This window comes from Triturus cristatus, chromosome 11 (genome assembly GCF_964204655.1).
Source record: "Triturus cristatus chromosome 11, aTriCri1.1, whole genome shotgun sequence".
Taxonomy (NCBI): Eukaryota; Metazoa; Chordata; class Amphibia; order Caudata; family Salamandridae; genus Triturus; species Triturus cristatus.
In genome coordinates this window covers 121,769,472-121,793,375 of record NC_140594.1, presented here as the reverse complement: position 1 = coordinate 121,793,375, position 23,904 = coordinate 121,769,472, and the positions used below count along the sequence as shown (strand labels likewise).

Genomic DNA, 23,904 nt, shown 5'->3' with positions numbered 1-23,904 from the left:
GTATACACTCTGTGCTTCCACAGTCTGTACGCAGACTGACTCCATGCTTCCACTATATCTGCAGGCATACACTCTGTGCTTCCACAGTCTGTACGCAGACGGACTCCATGCTTCCACTATATCTGCAGGTATATACTCCGTGCTTCCACAGTCTGTACACAGGCGCACTCCATGCTGCCTCAGCATGTGCAGGTATACACTCTGTGCTTCCACAGTCTGTACTCAGATGCACTCCATGCTTCCTCTGTATGTGCAGATATATACTCCTTGCTTCCACAGTCTGTACTCGGACGCATTCCATGCTTCCTCAGTATGTGCATGTATATACTCCGTGCTTCCACAGTCTGTACGCAGACGGACTCCATGCTTCCTCAGCATGTGCAGGTATATACTCCGTGCTTCCACAGTCTGTACGCAGACGGACTCCATGCTTCCACTATATCTGCAGGTATACACTCTGTGCTTCCACAGTCTGTACGCAGACGGACTCCATGCTTCCACTATATCTGCAGGTATACACTCTGTGCTTCCACAGTCTGTACGCAGACGGACTCCATGCTTCCACTATATCTGCAGGTATATACTACGTGCTTCCACAGTCTGTACACAGGAGCACTCCATGCCTCCTCAGCATGTGCAGGTATACACTCTGTGCTTCCACAATCTGTACTCAGACGCACTCCATGCTTCCTCTGTATGTGCAGGTATATACTCCGTGCTTCCACAGTCTGTACGCAGACGGACTCCATGCTTCCTCAGCATGTGCAGGTATATACTCTGTGCTTTCACAGTGTGTACACAGGAGCAGTCCTTGCTTCCTCTTCATGTGCAGGTATACACTCTCTGCTTCCATAGTCTTTACAAACGCACACTCCATGCTTCCTCTGTATGTGCAGGTATACACTCTGTGCTTCCATAGTCTGTACAATCGCACACTCCATGCTTCCACTGTATGTGTAGGTATACACTCTGTGCTTCCAGTGTCTGTGGATGTACACTCTGTGCTCTCCCAGTGTCTGTGGATGTACGCTCTGTGCTACCCCCAGTGTCTGCAGATATACACTCTGTGCTCCCCCAGTGTCTGTGGATGTACACTCTGTGCTATCCCCAGTGTCTGCAGATGTACGCTCTGTGCTCCCCCAGTGTCTGCAGATGTACCCTCTGTGCTCCCCAAGTGTCTGCAGATGTACACTCTGTGCTCTCCCAGTGTCTGCAGATGTACGCTCTGTGCTCCCCCAGTGTCTGCAGATGTACGCTCTGTGCTCCCCCAGTGTCTGCAGATGTACACTCTGTGCTCTCCCAGTGTCTGCAGATGTACACTCTGTGCTCCCCCAGTGTCTGCGGATGTACGCTCTGTGCTCCCCCAGTGTCTGCGGATGTACGCTCTGTGCTCCCCCAGTGTCTGCAGATGAACGCTCTGTGCTATCCCAGTGTCTGCAGATGTACACTCTGTGCTATCCCCAGTGTCTGCAGATGTACGCTCTGTGCTATCCCCAGTGTCTGCAGATGTACGCTCTGTGCTCCCCCAGTGTCTGCAGATGTATGATCTGTGCTCCCCCAGTGTCTGCGGATGCACACTGTGCTCCCCAGTGTCTGGCGATGTACACTTTGTGCTCCCCAGTGTCTGCGGATGTTCACTCTGTGCTCCCCAGTGTCTGAGTATGTACACTCTGTGCTCCCACAGTGTCTGCGGATGTAAACTCTGTGCTCCCCTAGTGTCTGCGGCTGTACACTCTGTGCTCCCCCAGTGTCTGCAGATGTACACTCTGTGCTCCCCCAGTGTCTGCGGATGTAACCTCTGTGCTCCCCCAGTGTCTGCGGATGTACGCTCTTTGCTCCCCCAGTGTCTGCGGATGTACGCTCTGTTCTACCCCAGTGTCTGCGGATGTACGCTCTGTTCTACCCATAGTGTCTTCGGATGTACGCTCTGTGCTCCCCCAGTGTCTGCTGATGTACACTCTGTGCTCCCCCAGTGTCTGCTGATGTACACTTGGTGCTCCCCCAGTGTCTGCTGATGTACGCTCTGTTCTACCCCTAGTGTCTGCGGATGTACACTCTGTGCTCCCTCAGTGTCTGCAGATGTACACTCTGTGCTCCCCTAGTGTCTGCGGATGTACACTCTGTGCTTCCAGTCTCTGTGGATGTACGCTTTGTGGTACCCCCAGTGTCTGTGGATGTACGCTCTATGCTACCCCCAGTGTCTGCGGATATACACTCTGTGCTCCCCCATTGTCTGTGGATGTACACTCTGTGCTCTCCCAGTGTCTGCGGATGTACACTCTGTGCTATCCCCAGTGTCTGCAGATGTACGCTCTGTGCTCCCCCAGTGTCTGCAAATGTACACTCTGTGCTATCCCCAGTGTCTGCAGATATACACTCTGTGCTATCCCCAGTGTCTGCAGATGCACTCTCTGTGTTCCCCCAGTGTCTGCAGATGTACACTCTGTGCTATCCCCAGTGTCTGCAGATGTGTGCTCTGTGCTCCCCCAGTGACTGCGGATGTACGCTCTGTGTTCCCCCAGTGTCTGCGGATGTACGCTCTGTGCTATCCCCAGTGTCTACAGATGTACGCTCTGTGCTCCCCCAGTGTCTGCAGATGTACGCTCTGTGCTCCCCCAGTGTCTGCGGATGTACGCTCTGTTCTACCCCAGTGTCTGCGGATGTACGCTCTGTTCTACCCCTAGTGTCTTCGGATGTACGCTCTGTGCTCCCCCAGTGTCTGCTGATGTACACTCTGTGCTCCCCCAGTGTCTGCTGATGTACACTCTGTGCTCCCCCAGTGTCTGCTGATGTACACTTGGTGCTCCCCCAGTGTCTGCTGATGTACGCTCTGTTCTACCCCTAGTGTCTGCGGATGTACACTCTGTGCTCCCTCAGTGTCTGCAGATGTACACTCTGTGCTCCCCTAGTGTCTGCGGATGTACACTCTGTGCTTCCAGTCTCTGTGGATGTACGCTTTGTGCTACCCCCAGTGTCTGTGGATGTACGCTCTATGCTACCCCCAGTGTCTGCGGATATACACTCTGTGCTCCCCCATTGTCTGTGGATGTACACTCTGTGCTCCCCCAGTGTCTGCGGATGTACACTCTGTGCTATCCCCAGTGTCTGCAGATGTACGCTCTGTGCTCCCCCAGTGTCTGCAGATGTACACTCTGTGCTATCCCCAGTGTCTGCAGATGTACTCTCTGTGTTCCCCCAGTGTCTGCAGATGTACACTCTGTGCTATCCCCAGTGTCTGCAGATGTGCGCTCTGTGCTCCCCCAGTGTCTGCGGATGTACGCTCTGTGTTCCCCCAGTGTCTGCGGATGTACGCTCTGTGCTATCCCCAGTGTCTACAGATGTACGCTCTGTGCTCCCCCAGTGTCTGCAGATGTACACTCTGTGCTATCCCTAGTGTCTGGAGATGTACGCTCTGTGCTCCCCCAGTGTCTGCATATGTACACTCTGTGCTCCCCCAGTGTCTGCAAATGTACGCTCTGTGCTCCCCCAGTGTCTGCAGATGTACACTCTGTGCTCCCCAGTGTCTGCGGATGTACACTCTGTGCTCCCCCAGTGTCTGCGGATGTAAACTCTGTGCTCCCCCAGTGTCTGCTGATGTACACTCTGTGCTCCCCTAGTGTCTGCGGATGTACACTCTGTGCTCCCCCAGTGTCTGCAGATGTAAACTCTGTGCTCTCCCAGTGTCTACGGATGTACACTCTGTGCTCCCCCAGTGTCTGCGGATGTACGCTCTGTTTCACCCCTTGTGTCTGCGGATGTACGCTCTGTTCTACCCCTGGTGTCTGCTGATTTACACTCTGTGCTCCTCCAGTGTCTGTGGATGTACACTCTGTGCTCCCCCAGTGTCTGCGGATGTACACTCTGTGCTCCCCTAGTGTCTGCGGATTTACACTCTGTGCTCCCCCATTGTCTGCGGATGTATACTCTGTGCTCCCCTAGTGTCTGCGGATGTACACCCTGTGCTCCCCCAGTGTCTGCAGATGTACACTCTGTGCTCCCCTAGTGTCTGCGGATGTACACCCTGTGCTCCCCCAGTGTCTGCAGATGTACACTCTGTGCTCCCCTAGTGTCTGCGGATGTACACTCTGTGCTCCCCCTAGTGTCTGCTGATGTACACTCGCTGCTCCCCTAGTGTCTGTTGATGTACGCTCTGTTCTACCCCTAGTGTCTGCGGATGTACGCTCTGTTCTACCCCCAGTGTCTGTGGATGAAAACTCTGTGCTTCCCCTAGTGTCTGTGGATGTACACTCTGTGCTCCCCCAGTGTCTGCGGATGTAAACTCTGTGCTCCCCCAGTGTCTGCTGATGTACACTCTGTGCTCCCCTAGTGTCTGCGGATGTACACTCTGTGCTCCCCCAGTGTCTGCAGATGTAAACTCTGTGCTCCCCCAGTGTCTACGGATGTACACTCTGTGCTCCCCCAGTGTCTGCGGATGTACGCTCTGTTTCACCCCTTGTGTCTGCGGATGTACGCTCTGTTCTACCCCTGGTGTCTGCGGATGTACACTCTGTGCTCCTCCAGTGTCTGTGGATGTACACTCTGTGCTCCCCCAGTGTCTGCGGATGTACACTCTGTGCTCCCCTAGTGTCTGCGGATTTACACTCTGTGCTCCCCCATTGTCTGCGGATGTACACTCTGTGCTCCCCTAGTGTCTGCGGATGTACACCCTGTGCTCCCCCAGTGTCTGCAGATGTACACCCTGTGCTCCCCCAGTGTCTGCAGATGTACACTCTGTGCTCCCCTAGTGTCTGCGGATGTACACTCTGTGCTCCCCCTAGTGTCTGCGGATGTACACTCTGTGCTCCCCTAGTGTCTGCGGATGTACACTCGCTGCTCCCCTAGTGTCTGCGGATGTACGCTCTGTTCTACCCCCAGTGTCTGTGGATGAAAACTCTGTGCTTCCCCAGTGTCTGTGGATGTAAACTCTGTGCTTCCCCAGTGTCTGCTGATGTACACTCTGTGCTCCCCCAGTGTGTGCGGATGTACACTCTGTGCTCCCCCAGTGGGTGCGGATGTACACTCTGTGCTCCCCCAGTCTGTTAATAAATACACATCATACTTCCTCTGTCTCTACAGATGTTCTCTCGGTGTTTCTCGAATCTAAGCCTAATAGCATAAACTTTTAATGAAGTAGCCTATTTTATTCCTCCTTAAATCCAACAGTGGTTACTCAGTGCCAGCGGGCCTACCGGCATGTATCTTATGGATGGGGCTGGGCCCCTTTCGGTGCCTGGTTTGGGCAACATATATATTATAGGTATTGATCCTTTTTCACGTGTGCCCAATGGACTTCTATGTGTGTCTTGCATACATTGTGTCATTGACTATTAGAGCCCGGCTCCATCTGCCAGAGCTGAAACAAGCCCAAACTCAATGCAGCTGGTACTTAACGACTTTGTTAAATACATGCAGGATCTCGACCTCCGTGTAAACCAGGCAAAAACTTATGTAATGAAGTGTGGGAAGAAACCTGGTAACACACGAGCTATGAGAATTAAGGACTGCATTATTAAATCCACTGACACCTTCTCATATCTCGGTGTGTTATTTGCCAAAGGCAGCTCCTGGAATCAAGCTGTTAAAACAAGGTCGTTACTTTTTAGAAGTGCCTGCATGGCACTACATAAATTCGCTCTGAGATTGGGCACAAATCCCCCTAAGGAAGTGCTGATCATCTATAAGGCCCGGTGTGTCAGCAAAGCTATTTATGGGGCGGGCATCTGGGGACATGTGAACTGCAAGTCAACGTTTGTCTGTCATGCAGAGCTGGGACTACCTTTTCTTACAGATTTAATTAGGACCGAGCCCATACTCTTGTGGCATAAATTGTGGACATCCGAGTATACTGGTTTTAATCAACTTGTCATTAGGGACTGCCTAAACTCTACTCAATACGCATACATTACTTGGCTAAAATATGTAGAGAGTTTTTGCAACGATTTGGAGCACCCAGAATATTTGAATAATCCTGAAAGCTTAGCGAGACTAAACAGGAAAGACCTAAAAACTGACTGTTTAGTACACCTGGAGAATAACAGGATGTCGGAAGAACTATTGAGAGGTTCTGTTCAAATAAACCAGCTAATTCTAACTAATTATTATACTCAATTATATCTTATCCAGGTCCCACACTAAAGCTTAGATATGTTTTAACACGTTTTAGGATGGACATTTTTCACAGCATGGTTACGTTTCCAGATGTAAACGATTGGTCCTCCACTTTATCCAAGTGTCCATGCGATAATGTTTCGGTACAGACAACAATGCACGTTGTTCTCTTCTGCAAATTTTATAACAAATGGAGGAGGCATTATATATTAAGTTACCTAAAGCATCGAGATTTTCTTCAATGTCATCCAGCTTATCTATTTTTGCAGTCCCCTTGGACAATTGATATTTGACAAAGAATGTCATCCTTTCTGTGGAGTGTAATTTACGCGACGAAGTCTGTTTTATGAACTGTATAATGATCTACATGGAATTTTTACGGATTGGAGATTGCTTCAAGTGAGCATGACAGGCAGGTATGACGGGTCCAGTATTACTGAGGCTCTTACCTTCCTGTTGCTCCATGATAGTACACCATGAACTTGATTTCCTTCAGACAGTTGATACCGATAATCCAGCATATATTCCAATGACACAAAGCTTTATCAATAATATTAGCTGAAAAAAGGTGATTGTCCCAAACTAGCATGTCATAAGAGATAGGCGGCTGTCTATGCATTCCAGAAGTCTCAGGCAAGACTCTAATGAAAGTAAGCAGAGCCTTCAGCTTACCCTGTTGAAAGAAACAAGGATTGTGGATTTTACCCAAAGAGGCTTATTACTGTAGCTCTAAAGAAAAGACAGATATTATATTAGATACGTGAGCTCCTGTATTATTGATATGTATATCTTGGTAAATTTAACTCCCTAATGATGCACAGTGATACTACCTAAAGTCAGGAATGTTCAGCCCGCCTGACTGTTATACATACTTTCTTACATGCGTTTCGTGGGTATCCAGAGTGGCAAGTGAAAGATTAGTTAATGCTTTGCTTTTAAAAAAACAGTATAACCGAATTGCATAAGTAAAGGCACCAGCTTCAGAGGTTGGATGGTGGCCCAAGGTGTAATTGTAGACACCGTACTTTGATACATTTTTTACTACAGCTGGGTGTCACACCCGCCTTTTCCTTATGAAGTCTAGACCCTGTAGCAGTCAGGGTGCATTGTGCGGTGGGTAATTTTCAACCATGAGTATTTCCATCTGTTTTAATTCACATTTTTATTCATAATCATACTCGTATGCACTATTCTCCACATTTACATTGTAACTTTACAATACAGGCTAGGGTGAGATGACAGGGATCCTTAGGTCCTGAAAAAGGCCACAGACCTGTCTGTTCCTGGCTCGCTGTGGTGACTGAAACATGTAGACAGATGCATTAGTAATCTCTGATGTGGCATATCTATTCTTTTAATCTTATTGAGGTAAGTCAAAAAAAGATGGATGTGATTAACCTTCAGGTAATTTTATAATTTTTCAACTTAATGAGATTCCACCCATACAAAATATCCTCCTTTCAACGGAGCCTGGAGATAGTTCTTACACAAGCTCCATAAGTTTGGAGACTATTCGGACAGGTATGACGGAACACAAACAATGAAGCACGCCGCCATTGCTGGGCGAGGGTTCCATGTCCTAAATAGGGAGCGCCTTCTAGTGGAATTCCTGACTCCTCATTACCTTTTACGTTTACTGGTGTTTGTTGCTACTGAATCCTAGAGAGGATGTACTGTGTGTGTGCCTCTCTATCCTCTCACTTACCCTTTTAATATTATTCCAAGAGAGAGTAGTCATTTTAACCAAAGAAACTCTCCCCAACATGGGGCAGTGGTAGATTCTGTCTGAAACTGCCCTAAAAGTTGGTTACGCTTCATAGGCAGAAGTAGCCACCCGAATATGACCCGCCAAAATCTTTACATTTAAATACTCAACCTTTGATGCAGCTGAAAGGTCTCCAAAGACAACATTGTCTTTTAGAATTTGTGTTTTTATCATAGTTTAATTTATAACCTGAATACAACCTTAATCTGTTGCCAAAGATGTCATTGCTGATGGCGCTGCTTGAGGGTCACTTGTAACAATCGAGATACCATCTGCGGATGGCAACATTTTAACTGAATCCTGTTAATGGTGAAATGGAGGGATAATGATGGAGTCTTTAATAGCAGAATTAAAAGGTTCAATAAATGAGGCAAAAAGTGAAGTAGTGAGTGAACAACCCTGACATGTACCATGTTCATTGCTGAAGGTGTTAGAAAATGAAAGGTGCAGGCAAAAAGCTACCCCCAACGCCTGTATAATGTCATAATGGGCTCAATAAATGTGATTTGGACAGTGGTACCTCTCCAAGACCTCCACACAAAAAGTGCTATGAAACTTGATTGTACCCCGTTTTGGCATCAAGAAAAAAATCGCCCCAGAGAGCTTTATCAAACAATTTGATTGGGGTGGTCTACAGTTTATATACTGCATTGCTCCCTTAAGCTAAATCTGGTATCAAGGCATGAAATCTCCACGCCAAAAGCTTTGCAAAAATCTTACCTTACCATCTAAGTTTGTAGCGATTTTGGACAATAAGGAAGATAGAAAATGCACCTGGAGCCGTGATGTAATATCCTGATTAATGACTTTCTGAATGACTAATAAAAACAGGTGAAATGAAGTGTAAGTGTACAGGTCTACAGATTCATGGCAACCTTCGGTCTGAATCCCGTCATCCCCTGCAGTGCACATGTATGTTCTTGAATAAGAGCCATCTGTGCTGCCACATCTGTAGGAGGCTGCCAAAAGTTTACTTAAAGAGAAGCACGCCGTACCTTGCCTTGGGCTCAAATGTTCTTCTCTTTATAATGTAGCATAATGTTATACTCAACGGGGCAGATTTACAAGCCCCTTGCGCCACTTTTGCGTCTTTTTTCCCCCATGTTAAAAATGATGCAAAAGGGGCGCAAGGGGCTTGTAAATCTGCCTCAACGTCTTGAATTTTTGTTGGGTAAGTACATAAGTCCTATCTTCATCTTGCATACATTGAATCTGCGAATGTACCCGTCTGCCCTTGCTTAGAAAGCCATTATACGCCTCACTGCTGATTATTCTCATTAGCTTCAGTAATTAAAGCACATTTTTGTCATTCTTCTTCCTATGTTGTTTGAGTTTGAATTGTGATGGTAAAAAGTGCTTCCAAGTATATTATAAGATCGAGTTCTAAGAGACTAAACTAATACACAATTCATGAGTAAAGACCTTCAGAAAATCACACCCAGTATGAATGCCACAGCTATTTACATATGTCTATAAAGAGGTTTACGTCTGAACAAATAGAGTCACACAATCCATTATTTTTCAATAGCATTCAACCAAAGGCCCATCTTCTAGGACTCCGCAGACAGCTAGCCCAGACGATCAAACTAGGAATAATGGCATGATCGGTACTAGTGACTGCGTACACCTCCCGGGGACTTATCGAAGTATCTATTCATCTTTTAGGTGCCTTGACTGATCAGTCAAAAAGAAGTATCGGCACTCCCCTTGTATTTGTATCTTGCTACCTTCTTTCAAATAACCCCTTTCGGCTGATGAAAGGTGGGTTTCATGCGGTCATAGAAGTTCTTCTTTTAGAGCAGTGGTTCTTAATCTGTGGTCTGGGGACTCCTGGGGGTCCGTGAAGCCGAATCAGGGGGTCCGGGTCTCCTTGGAAAACAAAATAATATTAACAGATTAATAAAGTGAATATAAATAAAGAAGCAAAATGTACAACTGAAAAATGTTCTGTGAATGTGCAGGAATTTGAAATTGGAGGCTAAAAATGAAGTAGTATTCCCAGGCTGATTTATGGGACTAGTGTAAGTGCATCGAACAGAATATAGTATGGACGATGAGTGGCCTCAATTGAATTTAGAAAAGCTCCAAGCTTCCTATTAAAATATTTTTTTTTTATATTTGTTTGAGATTAAATAAAATATTTCATAATTTGTGTATTTAGTTTATGAATGCTGGGTGCTGTATATTTTGTGTATTGTTTTGCTGGTCAAATCACCGAAAATTCTGATGCTGGGTTCCCGGGCTTCCAATAATGATTCAGTGAGGGTCCTGTGGTTCCAGTAATGAGTAAGTGGGGGTCCAAAGATGACAAATGGTTAAGACCACTGTTTTAGAGTGTTAATATGCAAGACGGCTCTCGATGTTTGTTTATACTCCGCAGCCCATTTACACTGCAATATAGAGTCTTCATTTGGCTAGGATCTATCATGCCAAATATATGTGCTGCATTACATTATAAACGCGGAATAACAGGGGATGAGTTTTAATAATATTCCAACCAACACATATTTAATAGATTGCACTCACCCTTCTCTTCCTGCCCCAACTCATCCAGCATCAATCCCATGCCCCAATACAGAACTACCCACCACCCTAAAACTCCTGTAGCCCCCTACTACTCAAGCTGCGAGGTGTTTTGGTAGCTCTCCCAACCACACCTTTGCTGAACCCCCAGTAGTTCAACAGTTTAAGACTGTATCACAAATGCAGTATATAAATCTTCTAGTATAAAATAAGGAATACCAACTTTTGTAAAAAGTGTAAATTATGTGCGTAAATCTCGATCACTACCAAGTAAAATACAGGAAGGTATCAGACACAAAGATTCATACCACCACTAATCATTACTACCATTGTTACCAAAGGAGAGCAAGATGATTGGGCATCGATGGGGAGGGAGGTGCATCCCAATCTGGAACTGGTATTATCAATACTCTGTCCTGTCTTTCTTAATGGGGAGCGGATAGTTATCCATTTTTTCAACCTCAGGAAAACTGGGCATTAAAACGTTAAGGGATGTAGGGGAGGAGGCGCGTAGGCATATTGCTTACACTATTGTTGAAACTCCGCTGCGTCTAACCTCTGAGGAATTCACAATTCCATTTGGAGGATCATTTGGGAATCTGATTGAACGCCTCGACAAAAGAGCTGATGGAGATACTGAGAGACAAAATGAATCTTACGGAACATGGTTGTCACAGCTACAAGACCATGTCTACTCTTTCCAGACCAAGACTTCACGCCAACGCATTTCACTACTACATGTATTATAATCCATGTTGTATATTGTGATGTCAACTATGGTATTTCGTTACGGCATGATGGACTCGTGTGGGGGAATTCTAAAAAGGTGGTTGTAGCAGGGGGGTTAGTGCCGTGGAATCGCTGCCAGGGTTGGACGTGTACTGCCGATCAAGAATTAATCTGGTTGATCATTGCGTGCCACCTATACTTGATACATTACTGTGCTTCTGTTTCTCCAAAGTTCTCTTCCAAAGCTCTAACGGCTTCTTCATACTTAGCATATGAATCTTTTTCTATATCTGAAACACCTTCCTTTCGTGTGCTGGGTTTTTGGCAAAGTCAACCTCCGGGACTACATCTTCCTGGATAAGGGGCTTAAAATAAAAGGCATCAAACATCCCAACGGACAGAGGAAACCCTGGATGTTGCTAACTCTGCTCTCAGCCGCGCCCTGAGTATCAGAGCTGATCATTGGTAACAATTACATTCGGTGAGTTGATGGAGCGGCCCAGAGGAGTCTGTGGCCAAAGGCGGGGAGTGTCCAGGAGAAATACAACGTTGGTTGCGGGGGAAGGTCACAAAGAAGGCATTCATTTGTTGAAATGCCTCAGACAAGTGGAGGTGTGGAACATCAGGATGTACGCCAGAGTAAATGAGGAGAGTAGAAACAGTCACAGGGATTACTTGCTTGGGTTTTTCCAGAGGCAAAAGATTCAGGGCCGCTTCACGGGCAAAGGAGAGACATTCAAGAAAGGTAACATACATGTGTAGTGTCTGAACTTGGTTAATGAAGGTAGGGAACTGTTGTCACACTTGCTGTGAAGCAGCAGAGGATCTGCTGTGATCAAACCTATTGAATGTGTGCTGGGATGGGGATCTCAGGGGATCTGTTCTATTTAATGAGGAGGAGGCAATGATAGGGTCAGTGGGAGGTCAAGCAGAGCAACAAAGGCCTAAGAATTCATGGGAAAGGTTAACATTGCAGATTTCTTCAGAAAGTGTTGGTGTCAGGCCCTTGTATGGGAGTGGAGAGTGTCTTGAGCCAATTAAAGCCATAACTTCAGTCTTGAAACAAGAGTCTTTGGGGCATATTATCAAGCATGGCGTTAAAATTATCGCCGGTTTAGTGGCAGAAAACTGCCGCTAAAGCGGCGATAATGGGCTTGATAATATGCCCGTGAGAATTCCCATAGAAGCCCATGTTGACACCAGAACATGGGCTTCTATTGGAATTCTCAAAGGCATAGTATCAAGCCCATTATCGCCGCTTTAGCGGCAGTTTTCTGCCGCTAAAGCGGCGATAATTTTAACGCCGTTTCTTGATAATATGCCCCTTTGTTCTTCATAATGTGTCCCTTTCATCTCATTTTCTGCCTCTCATCTCTTTGGAGTTTGGCTCAATCTTTAACACATCTTCTTGTCTCCTTCTTACAAAAGGTAAGAAGTTTCGCTGGTGCACGCTGTCTGAGCTGGAGCAGAGGAAGTGCTCCGACTTGTCCAGATCGCTCCTCACTGTGCTACCCGCAGCCATGGTCAACTCATTTGCAAGAGTGTCCTGCATCCGAGCACACAACACTCACGACTGCATCAGCAAAATCCAGGTGAGCTCCTGGGGCATCTGAGGTGGGCTTCAGATCCAAGACTAAGTCCCATACAAGTTAGCTGGTCTGAGCAGAGGGGCATAGCAGCTACAGGAACCCGTGGAGGGAGGATGGCAGAACATTTCTCCCAGCTGCACAAACATGCTTCTGGGACCCTGTGAGATGATACATTTTAAAGCTACGGTATTCAATGCAACCACTGACTATAAATGATTTAATTTAAAATCCGTTGGCTGTAAATGTATCCTGTGTAGATACTCATGTGGCATGGATCTGGCCCTTCTGGAACTATGATGCACCTGGTAATATATGAAATGAAACTAACAACCAGACGCATTCCCCCACAAGAATTTACCAATTTTCACTATTTGTGTACTTTCTTCAATATGCAAGGACTGCTGTTAAATAGTATGTTTATATTTGGTGTGGACATTTGTTGTCCAGATTTTTGCTAGCATGGAACCGTGAAGAATTACCTTTGGGAGCACGTGTTGGCAGTGGGTCGATGGGGCACATACTTCACTGGCACGTGCCACAGGAGCCTACCGAGGGGACTGCCCTGTCTCAATGGACACACATGCTCGAGCAGTGGTCTATTAAAAATTGTTTGAGACCCCTTGTGCAAAAACACAAGGGATCTCAGAAAGTATTTTTACAGATGACTGCTTTAGTGTCTTTGAGCTGAGAACCGCAAAACATCAGTATCTAAACGTTTTTTCCTGGGATCCCTTGTGCTTTTTTTGTACAAGTGTTCTGAGAAAGAAAGCTTACAGATCACCGCTCAAGAACCCCCACCCCAAATCACAAATCTGCTAATGTTTTTTAAATAAAAAAAGAAAAACGTCAACAAACTTTTAGTGCTTCCTGCCCCTGTGGGCATTTCTTCACTTCCCCGAGTGGGTCCAGCATCAAAGCATGAACTGAAGACCACCCTAGTAGAGGGTCCATCTGTAGGAGGAACGCATTTCAAAGGGGGTTCCAATTTTATTAACTATATTTATTTTGTTACTCAGCACTATTATTAGAACTGGGGTTAGGAGGGTCACACACTGCAGAGCATAAAAAGAAAAAACACAGCTAGCGCCTTCTCACTTGTTGACAACCAGACTTTACTGGTCATGAAATGAGAGGGATTGTGTTGTGGCCCCTGACTAATGACTACACCACCTGCACTTCTGAGTAACATTGGTCAGGGGTGCAGCTTCAAGGGGGGTGGTTGGGGTGTCACACATCCCTAATAAATTCAATTCAATTAAGCTTTATTCGGTACAAATTAATGACCATAAAAGCACAATGGACAGACATAATAAGAAAAATGCAAGGGGCAAGTTATGGTAAACATAGCGATACATTAAGAATCACAATAAATAAATAAAAACTGGATAAAATACAGAAACATATCCACACTTTGTTAAAAACACATGCTTTTCCTGGAATTGATGCATTTGTTTAAAAAAGTTGCAGTGTAAAAACAAATATCCGCAGATTGCAAATTAAATAATAATTTCATTGCATGCTCAACTGTCCGTATTCCATATTTAACAAATATTGGTTTGAGAAAGGCAATACGGAAATTAGAGTATAATTTGCAAAACAAGATAAAGTGCAGTGTGCTTTGCGTGGAAGTCCCATCACATCTACAAGGCCCAGATGGATGTTTTTTCATTGTCGGATGGGCCACCAAATGGTGCACCATTCCAAATCTGAGTCTTGTTAACACAAATTTATGGGAGGGCCTTGTAACCAAGGTTAAGTAGACAGGAAATCCTTCCGTAGATAGGTATCTATTATAGAACATGACAGTGGACAGAGTTCCGGCGGCAACTGCCCTCTTTCTCTCTGCAAAGTCCAGAAAAACCCTTTTTAGCTCCTTTTTGGGGATCGATAGAACTGCTTTGGGATCTTTTACAATGTTCAGGTTAAGAATATCTGAAAAACATACAATAATGTATTTAATCCAGGGTCTTGCTACAAATTTGTCTAAACGCAAACAATCCTGGATAATAGACCTAGTAAAGGACTTCTCATCCTTCAGCCAGATAGACCGCCAGGTCATCAAAGGCCTAAGGGATAAAAAGTCAAGTAGGTAGTTAACAGATAACTCCTGATGACTCAAAACATTAGAGGCCGAAGTAGGCAAGCATAGAAGTTTTTTAAGAAAAAGATTTTCTTCCAGCTGCAAATTAAGGGCACAACAATAGCCCCAAATTCCTGCCCCATACAGTGCAATAGTTACACATCTGGCTTGGTAAATTTTAAGCATGTCCCCGGTCCTACGGTCCCCAATTTTGGCTGCAAATCTGAAGATGCCATGGGCATTCCTAGCCATTTTATTACGTATGTTATTGAATTCATAATTCCACTTCTTATCACAAGAGAAAGTAATACCTAAATAACAGAATTAATAAATTCATTTTCTGATGAATAGTTGGGTACAGGTGCTTTAAGTTGGGTATGGCGAGGTGTCTGTTGGATTCCACCTGGGATTTTTGCAGAAACACAGACAAAAACACACACTCGCTCTCCCTCTTTGTTTTGAAAGCCTTAAAAGAGTTGGTTATTTTTACAAAATGTTGTGTTTTCTCTCTTAGTACTTCTACCAATCTGCATTCCTCTCCCTTTCCAACACCCCTTAAACCCCTCTCAGGCACCCTGTTTGTTGTGTAAAGTATTTTAAAATGTTATGCCAGCTCTGAAGCTCACCGCTCCCCCAGTCTTACTGACCAAGTTACGCCACTGACACCGCTCTGTATGTCAGTGCAGCAGGTGCTGAGCAGACCCCGCTGAGGCGGATTCAGTAATAATAATTATAATATTTCCTATTTGTAAAGAGCGAGCATATCACCCCTAAAGTGTTTCAAGGCGCTGTAGGCTGTCGGGGAGATTAAGTGAGCTTTTGCCCGGAGTCACATGATGTGGAGCTGAGCTGCCGCTGGCGATTGAACCGTGAAGCCCATGCTCCGGAGTCACACACACTGGCCGCTGCGCCACACCTCTCCCATGTAGTGTGTAAGTGCACCTGCATGCCGGGGGTGGCTCTGGGTTGGCTCTTTGGTACACTATGCTACCTCTGAAAGAATGTTTCAATGGGGAAGGGTCGGAGTGCAACACTTTCTAGGTGGAGCCGAGCGCAGTCAGTGCCCCTCTGTGATCCTACTTGACATTGCACTAGAGTTGGTAATACAATGCACCACAGAGGCAAGCATGTTCCCATATTTGTATTGTAATTTATTGTAATTGCATTTATATAACTCTTACTACCCCTGACGAGGCGTCAAAGCGCTTTTTCGGTGAGTAGCGCGCTACTCCGGAACCCATTAAGGATTAGTGTTGTATTAGTATAGTGAAATATGAAAGTAATTTGAGTGGTGGATAGGTTAGTCGGTTATTTGGATTCAGAAGGATAGTGGAGGGATAAAAGAGGGAAAAAGGTTTGCATTTATATTGCGCTTGTTACCCCTGATGGGGTGTTAAAGCGCTTTTTTGGCAAGTAGCCCGCTACTCCGGAACCCATAGAGGATTAGTGGTGAATTAGTATAGTGAAATATGAAAGTAATTTGATTGGTGGATATTTGTCAGTTATTTGGATTGAGAAGGATAGCGGAGGGATAGAAGAGGGAAAAAGGATTGCATTAATATAGCGCTTGTTACCCCTGATGGGGTTTTAAAGCGCTTTTTTGGCGAGTAGCACCCTACTCCAGAACCCATAGAGGATTAATGGTGAATTAGTATAGTGAAGTATGAAAGTAATTTGAGTGGTGGATATTTGTCAGTTATTTGGATTGAAAAGGATAGCGGAGGGATAGAAGATGGAAAAAGGTTTGCATTTATATAGTGCTTGTTACCCCCGATTGTGTGTTGAAGCTAACCCTGGGCGTAGTGGGCGTAGTGGGGCTACGTGGAGCAGCGCATAGTGTGGCAAAATCTACACACACTTGCGCGCTCCGCGTAGCCCCACTACGCGCCGCCCGCCCTACTTTAAAGAATGTAAAAGTAAATAAATGACCTTACCTGCATTGCGGCGTTCCGGGGCTCCCTCTTCCTGCTTGCCGGCAACTTCTTCACACAAATGCGCATGCGCATGCGCAGGCGTCCGCGCATTTGTGTGAAGAAGTTGCCGGCAAGCAGGAAGAGGGAGCCCCGGCACTGCAGGTAAGGTCATTTATTTACTTTTTACATTCTTTAAAGTATTTTAAAATGAGGGCCGGCGGGTGGCGGGCAGCTCTGCTTCGCAGCGGCGTGTGCGTAGTGCTGCCTGCTTCGCCTACTTCGTAAACGGCGAAGCAGGCAGCACTACGTGCACTCCGTGGGCGAAGCGGAGCACGACGCCCAGCCTTAGTTAAAGCGCTTTTTTGGCGAGTAGCACACTACTCCGGAACCCATGCATCAGAGAGGGACGGGAAGAATCACATGTGACTGTAGTATGCAGAGGGAAAGATAAGCATACTAGGGAGACAGCAAAAAAACACCACCATGAACTTTTTTAGAAGTCTTAAACAAAAGGAAGAAAAAAGCAGCATCTGAAATATCGCACAGAATGAATGAACAAAAGAAGAGGAAGGAAAGGCCGCACATGGTAAGGAACAGGCAAGCAAATGAGTGTCAATGAAGCAGTGGCGGTGCGTCCATTGGGGCGTTGGGGCGTTGCCCCCCCGCGCGCGCCCCGCGCCCGCAGCTTCCTCGGCGTCTCTAAACTTAAGTAAACTCTCAGTTTACTTAAGTTCAGAGACGCTGAGGGAGAACTGTCAGTCAGTATGACGTTGGACCGCCCACCCCCTTCAGAGTCTGAAGGGGGTGGGCGGTCTGGCGTCATGTTGACTGACAGGCATTGTACGGGGCAACAGGCAGCAGCACACAAGTGCGCATGAGTGGGCACGGAGGGCGATTTTTGCACCGTGCCCAGTCATGCGCACTAGTGTTTCCAAAGGCTGGCGCATGCCCATTAGGAGAGCGAGGGTTGAGCCAAGGCTCAAACCTCGGTCTCCTAATGGGTAGGCGGGCGGAGCGTAAGCCTGCTCTAAGCCAATCCTGGTGCTGCTCCAGCACCAGGATTGGCTGAGAGGGGTCTTGCCAGCAGTGATGGGCTGCCTGTTCCGGTGAGTGTAGGCGCCAGAATCGTCGGACCCGAGGCGGCGCGGACCCGGACCTGCTCAGGTAGGATTTGGATTTTATTTAAAAAACCCCACCCCCGCGCGACACCCCCCCCCCCCACGACACGAGCCGCGACTGGAATTGTATGTGTGCAGGTTTCACGTCCTTCTTTCTTTCTGTGTTTTAGGGTGTACTGGTTTCAGAGGCCTTAAATCTACTTGTTCTGTCTCAGGGCTGCTAGAATTATGCGGCAGGAAAGGACCCAATTATGTGACAGGGTTTATCTGCCGCGAGGAAAGGCAAACGTGGCATAAAGCGGCATTTATTTGTGTGGTGGTATTACAGCGTAATGTTGTCAATTTTGCATGTGAACACTGCCTGGGAAAAGTTTTCACCTCATTCGTACCAGATTAGAATCCAAGTAAAGTAATAAGGAATTGAAAGATGACCATTGAACCTTTGCATAGGGCCTTTCACTAGGCAGCAGCACAAGTTACTGCGAGGTTTGTAACGTTTCATCCGTTTGAGCTATAAACATTGCTGGTAAGATCTGCAACTTATTCAGCAGATGATGCATAATGTGGCAAATCCATAAAACACTGCATACACAGAATCTCATAATGTCCAGCAGCTTGTAGCCAGGAGCGCTGGAATTATGTGGCAGGGAACGGCCAAATTATGCAGCATGGTTGACTAAATGTGTAAAAAACAAGTAAACAATGTGGCGCTTTTTTTTTATAGTAACCTCATTATTTAGCCATTTTACCCGTCAACAGTATCTGGGCAGAGATATGACCACATTGCATCCAGTCCAACACCAAAATACAGCAATAAGCAAGAGAAAGTTGGCCAGTCAACCTCTGGCAAAGACCTTCCATTGTGTGGCAGACAAATGCTAGTAGCTTTATTTTCCGTTTGAGATCGAATTTTTTTTTATAACATCAGCAGATGACTGATTATTTGGCAAATCCATAAGTATGCAGCAAACATTGTGGTCGTAACATCGCATATTTCCAGTGGCCTTGATTATAGGTGTGGGTAGATTTCAGAGACCTGGTTTCTTTCTGTTTTTTCGGGGGCGGTGTAGGCTTCAACCGACGTGTGTTCGTGTTTTGACACGTTCAAAAGATCCCCTTGTCTTTCAGTACCCTGCAAGTTTTAGAGGCTTTATGTGTTTTCGTTTTTTTGTGCCGGTTTATATAGCGCAAACTCGACCGGAAGTTATTGAAGCGCTTTACTTTAGCACCAGTTACCTTACACAAGGACACACTCATGATTGGTGGGACGGGGAGATAAAAGTGATTTGCCCAGAATCCCAGGATGTTGAGCCGAGGCTTGAACCTGGTTCCCCAGCTCCGAAGTCGGCAGCTCAGGCTGAAAAGCCACATCCTCTGAGTCCTAATTTGGTCTCCTTGTTGTATGTAAGTGCAGGCTTCAGAGGCTTTGTTTTTCTAAGTGTGTTTCAATTTCCTTATGTGTTGATATATTGTTGATGAGCATAGCTCTACATTCAATGTGTGCTGGCTAATAAACTACAAGACATCATGGCCAGATGTACTAAATGTGTGGCAGTCGCTAACGGTCTAGTTTGTAAAATCAGAGGTTTTGCAACTGCTAATAAGTTATTTGCTATGTGCTAAACCCATTTTTGGAGTCACTAAAGTTGTATGAATACTATGTTCCTGTAAATAAATTGCGCTGCTGTAAAATAAAAAGTTTCCAATATTAAAAAGCAGTCAAAGGGACGATGTTCTACTGGCCCTTGCAGGCGACCATCCCTTTGACTAGCGACTAGTGAGTCCAGTGCTTTGAACCCTCATTACGGTTGTTTCTGAGCAATCCCGATGTTGGCAGGTGTGGGAACTGAGGCACCAAAAGATCTGCTCTAGATTACAAAGTGTGATAAAGTGGTGAAGCCAGGGGCAGAACCCTGAGTCCTACATCAACAGCCAGTGCCACAAAACCATTAAACCAGTGGCCACGGCAATTATGTGATTCTGCATTGGAATACAATTGGCATATAATCTACCTGCCTCCTCTCATTCTCCCGAGGTACTTGCAAAAGGCAGAACTCTTATATAAATAGAAGGAACATAATGAACACACCCCCCACTTTGGGGTATCAGTGTTATAGCCAGGGCCACAGGATTTATTCGATGCTGCTGCGTTTTAGGCATGATTATGGATTTGATACCTTAGCTATATAATCCATCATCTACAGCCTAAATTGAAGATTTTAACAAAAACCATCAGAAAAAGGATCAAATGTTACTAAAAATGCAGTAATATGTTGCTGCACAGTGGATGGCCCTTCACATAGTGTTAACATGTGCAGAAAATGACATAATAATGAAATACTACCCTGCATTACACTGTAAAATGTAGTCAACCCTGCTGCATAATTTGGTACTTCCTGTTGCATAATTCCAGAGGACCTGATTAAAGTGCTGCTGCTCTTCCGGTCCTTGAGAGAGGTGGAGAGAAGCAAAGGAGAGAGATGGGAGGGTAATAGGGGTCATAAGGAGGAGGCTGGGGCATTGCTGGGTGTATTGGATTAATAACCTTCCTGCTTCCTCATATTTGCTTGAAAATGCTCCATTTATCCTCTATTTTTTCAAAAAAAATTCGGAGGAGAACCCCCGAACCCCCCCAAGGTAGTTTAAGCTCGCTCGCTACGCTCGCTAGCCTTAGTGCAGAACTGTCAGAATTTAACGCCTCACCACTTTCATATGTCACCAGCCGCCACTGCAATGAAGCCTCCCAATGTATGGGGCCGCCACTCCATCCTTGACATTATGCGGGTGCAAAATGTGCCCCAGAATGCGCACTAAGCGCTTTTGGTAGCTGGGCAATGAGAGAAACTGGATTTACACAACTGTTAATGCTTTATATGGAAATAAACAGCTCACTTTTAGTTCCGCACTCTGTCACCCTTGTGGCGGAGGGCAGTGCAGCAAGTCACTGTGCTGCCCTGCATCACAGGAAAAGGTCAGGACGACGGAAGAGAATGTATTTAATTTTCCCTATTCAGTCGTCTGTCGACTTCCCCCGCCTCACCCTGCCGAGCTTCCTTGGAACGGCGACGGTTGAGACATTCGTGAGAGCCCTTCGACAATAGACATTGCCGTTTACTTACACGCTTCAGAATGCGAGTTCATCCGAAGTTGCACTCTGATCGTACTACTTTCTGAAAGTTTTCTCTGTTTTGAACCAGTAAATTCAGTCTCCTTAGAGACTGTCAAAAATTGCAATGGCGACTATATTTCAAATCGCCACAGCGGGGTATTGGGTAAAGTTTTCAATAAGCAATAATCGCGCCTCGGTTAGACCTCATTGGCTACGATACTGCCACTGCGCAAAGCTAAAGAACAATCGTCATTCGAGGTACCAATGGTGGAAGAAACTTAGGACACCTATAGTGTCCAAATGTCGCACAAACACAGGACCCAGGGACTATGACAAAAATAACTCTGTTTTGCGATCTGGAATACTTCTAAATTGTCTCTATCACTTGTAAGCCTCATAGAAAGGATGTTTATGAGCAGAGGATTCTGGGGGCCCATATGCCAATTAGCATTTCCTGGTATAGTAGTGCAACGGACCCGTTCACTCCTTCAACTAGAATTCCTCCGGAGCAATTATGAGGACTCTTCAGGAGACAGTGAGGTACTTATTGCTCCCTCGGGACAGGCGAGGTGTTTTAGTCGTCTCAGCCAGCAAAGCATGTAGAAAGAATCGGAATGTAGGCGCCTTCAAGGTCCTCTCACACTTGGGACATCTCACAGCACGCTCTGAATAGTATTTAGGTATGTGGCAAAAGAGCGAGGTGCAGCCCAGACTATCAGAGGCTCGCCGCGGGTACGACCGCTCTCCTTAGTACGATGAAAGTAGGGGTCGAAATGCCGTATTACTTCGAGGTCGCCGTGTTGAGACGTGCTCTGTCTTAGCATCTTCGGGACTGTCACAGTATCTTTTTTCTTGCGGCTCACCGCGGCGGCCATGTTAACAGGAAAAATGGCGCCCGCATGTTGTGTTTCTTTAGCCAGTGATTGATTAATGTTTGACAGTCAACACATGGCCTTATTAGCTGAAATCTAAGGCGCCAACTTACGAAATGTTGGATTCAACCAGTGTTTAATTTGTAGAAGAATTAGAGCTGGTGCTCAAAACTCTGCTCAGAAGCCTGTGGCTAACACAATTGCACCAAATGCCAAGGCTTCATACTCAGGAATACATCTCATCCCTCGGTAATCGTCTACCAGATACTCTATGCCCCTTTATAATATGTGCTAACAGTCTGCACCCAGGACTCTTCTGTCAAATACCCACTGATGTTCTAACACTGCCCCTGGTCTCCTGATTGACCCTGCCCTGACCTCCCACACTCTGCTAATCCCACACCCCGTGACCCGATGGGGACTTCCAGCTGAAAATTACCACATACTTAAAAATTTGCGAACATACGTGACAAGAATTTTCAATTCTATTAAGGACACGGAGGCGAGGATTATGCTTCTCATTTCTTTACTAGAAATTTGCTCAGCAGCCAATCATATTACAATATAACAAAAAACTACAATACCCATGAACCCAATGGGTATGACGAAATAACCATAGAGTATGCACATATAAATAGTCAGCAAGAGAATACCACATCCTCTTTCTTTGGAAATTAGCAACAGTCAGAAGAAGAAAAAAGTGCAATAACTGGAAAAAAGGCGTGGAAGATAAAATCGTAGCTCGAACACTTCAACTGAAGACCAACAGGATAGAAACAGCTGATTTGACGCGTGAAACAACATCCCCCAAAACAGGAACCAGCAGACGTCCAGAAAAAAATAATCCAAGGTAAAGAAGAAGCGCAGCTCACTTCGGATCAGAACCTGAAAAAATATATAAAGTGGTAATATACCATTCCGAAGTGAAAAGAAAGCATAGAATACTTAGGGAGGGAAGAGAAAAAACAAGGACTGTATCCAAATACATCATAACAGTATACCAGAAATATATAGTTGAAAAATTATCATATGCAAAATACATAACAGAAAAAATGGGTGGGATAATCCTCGCCTCCGTGTCCTTAATAGAATTGAAAATTCTTGTCACGTATGTTCGCAAATTTTTAACTCTATGTCAGGACCGGAGGCTCCGATTATGCTTGTTCAAAGCTGAGCCACCACAACAGAAGCAATATCCAGAATAGGTTTATAATAAAAAGTCTTAAACATAGAATCAGTTGACCAATCAGCTGCTTTCATAATATCTATTAAGGTCACACCCATAGAAAAGGCCTTGGAAGCCATAGCTCCACGAGTTGAGTGTGCACCAAAAGTAGTAACATCAATACCAGCTTCACCCATGAGCCATCTGACCCATCTGGCTAAAGTAGCCGGGGTCACAGGGCGAAAGGGTTTTTGCAACGCAATCAACAATTGACCATGTAAATCTTGACGAAAAGGAGCAGTACTTACCTCATAATCCTTAATACATTGCACTACACAGAGTTTTGGATTATTGGGAAAACTTGGGTAAGTGACTGAGGCAGTATTACACTTAGTACGTCTGGAAATGGAAAAAGTAACCCCTTCAGGAGAAAAAGTACGACCTGCAAGGTCTAGCGCGCGAACATCAGACACACGTTTGCAAGAGACTAGACATAAAAGCATAGTTAACTTAGCTGATAATTGTTTGCGGGATAAAGAGTCGTTGGAAGGCCAAGCCTCCAAAAAACGTAAGACAATAGACACATCCCACAATGCAACATACTTAGGACAAGGAGGTTTTACCAATCTGATACCTCTGAGTAATTTGGAAATCAAAGGATGTTCACCTGCAGGTTTACTATTAATAGGAATATGCCCCGCCGAGATGGCCGAACGGAAATTGTTGACAGTCCGATATGCAAGGCCTGAGGAAGCAAGAGAAGCTAAAAAATTCACAATCAAAGTGACATCTGTATTAGAGGGATCCACTTCCCGTTGAGCGCACCAATCACACCAACGTTTCCATGCGGCTGCATAACGTTTGTGTGTGTTGGGAGACCAAGCTTCGTTGAAAAATCTGGAAGCGTCTCCCGAAAGGCCTGAGACTTGCCAG

General features: G+C 45.6%; 1 protein-coding gene, 1 long non-coding RNA gene and 1 other non-coding gene across 3 annotated transcripts in view; 1 reads left to right on the top strand and 2 right to left on the bottom strand.

Annotated features, from left to right (window-relative positions):
- Positions 1-23,904, top strand: part of LOC146783470 (serotransferrin-2-like) — a 157,512-nt gene that overhangs the window by 3,051 nt on the left and 130,557 nt on the right. Inside the window, exon 2 of the mRNA XM_085634023.1 lies at positions 12,554-12,717. Within this exon, the coding sequence (XP_085490149.1) occupies positions 12,554-12,717 (164 nt within the window). The remainder of the gene's footprint in view (positions 1-12,553; positions 12,718-23,904) is intronic.
- Positions 21,032-21,171, bottom strand: LOC146783473 (U4 spliceosomal RNA). Its single transcript, XR_014971094.1, has one exon. It is a non-coding gene; the product is annotated as a U4 spliceosomal RNA (small nuclear RNA).
- Positions 22,358-23,904, bottom strand: part of LOC146783471 (uncharacterized) — a 55,078-nt gene continuing 53,531 nt past the window's right edge. The window contains exon 3 of the long non-coding RNA XR_014970565.1: positions 22,358-22,691. This is a non-coding gene — a long non-coding RNA (uncharacterized LOC146783471). The remainder of the gene's footprint in view (positions 22,692-23,904) is intronic.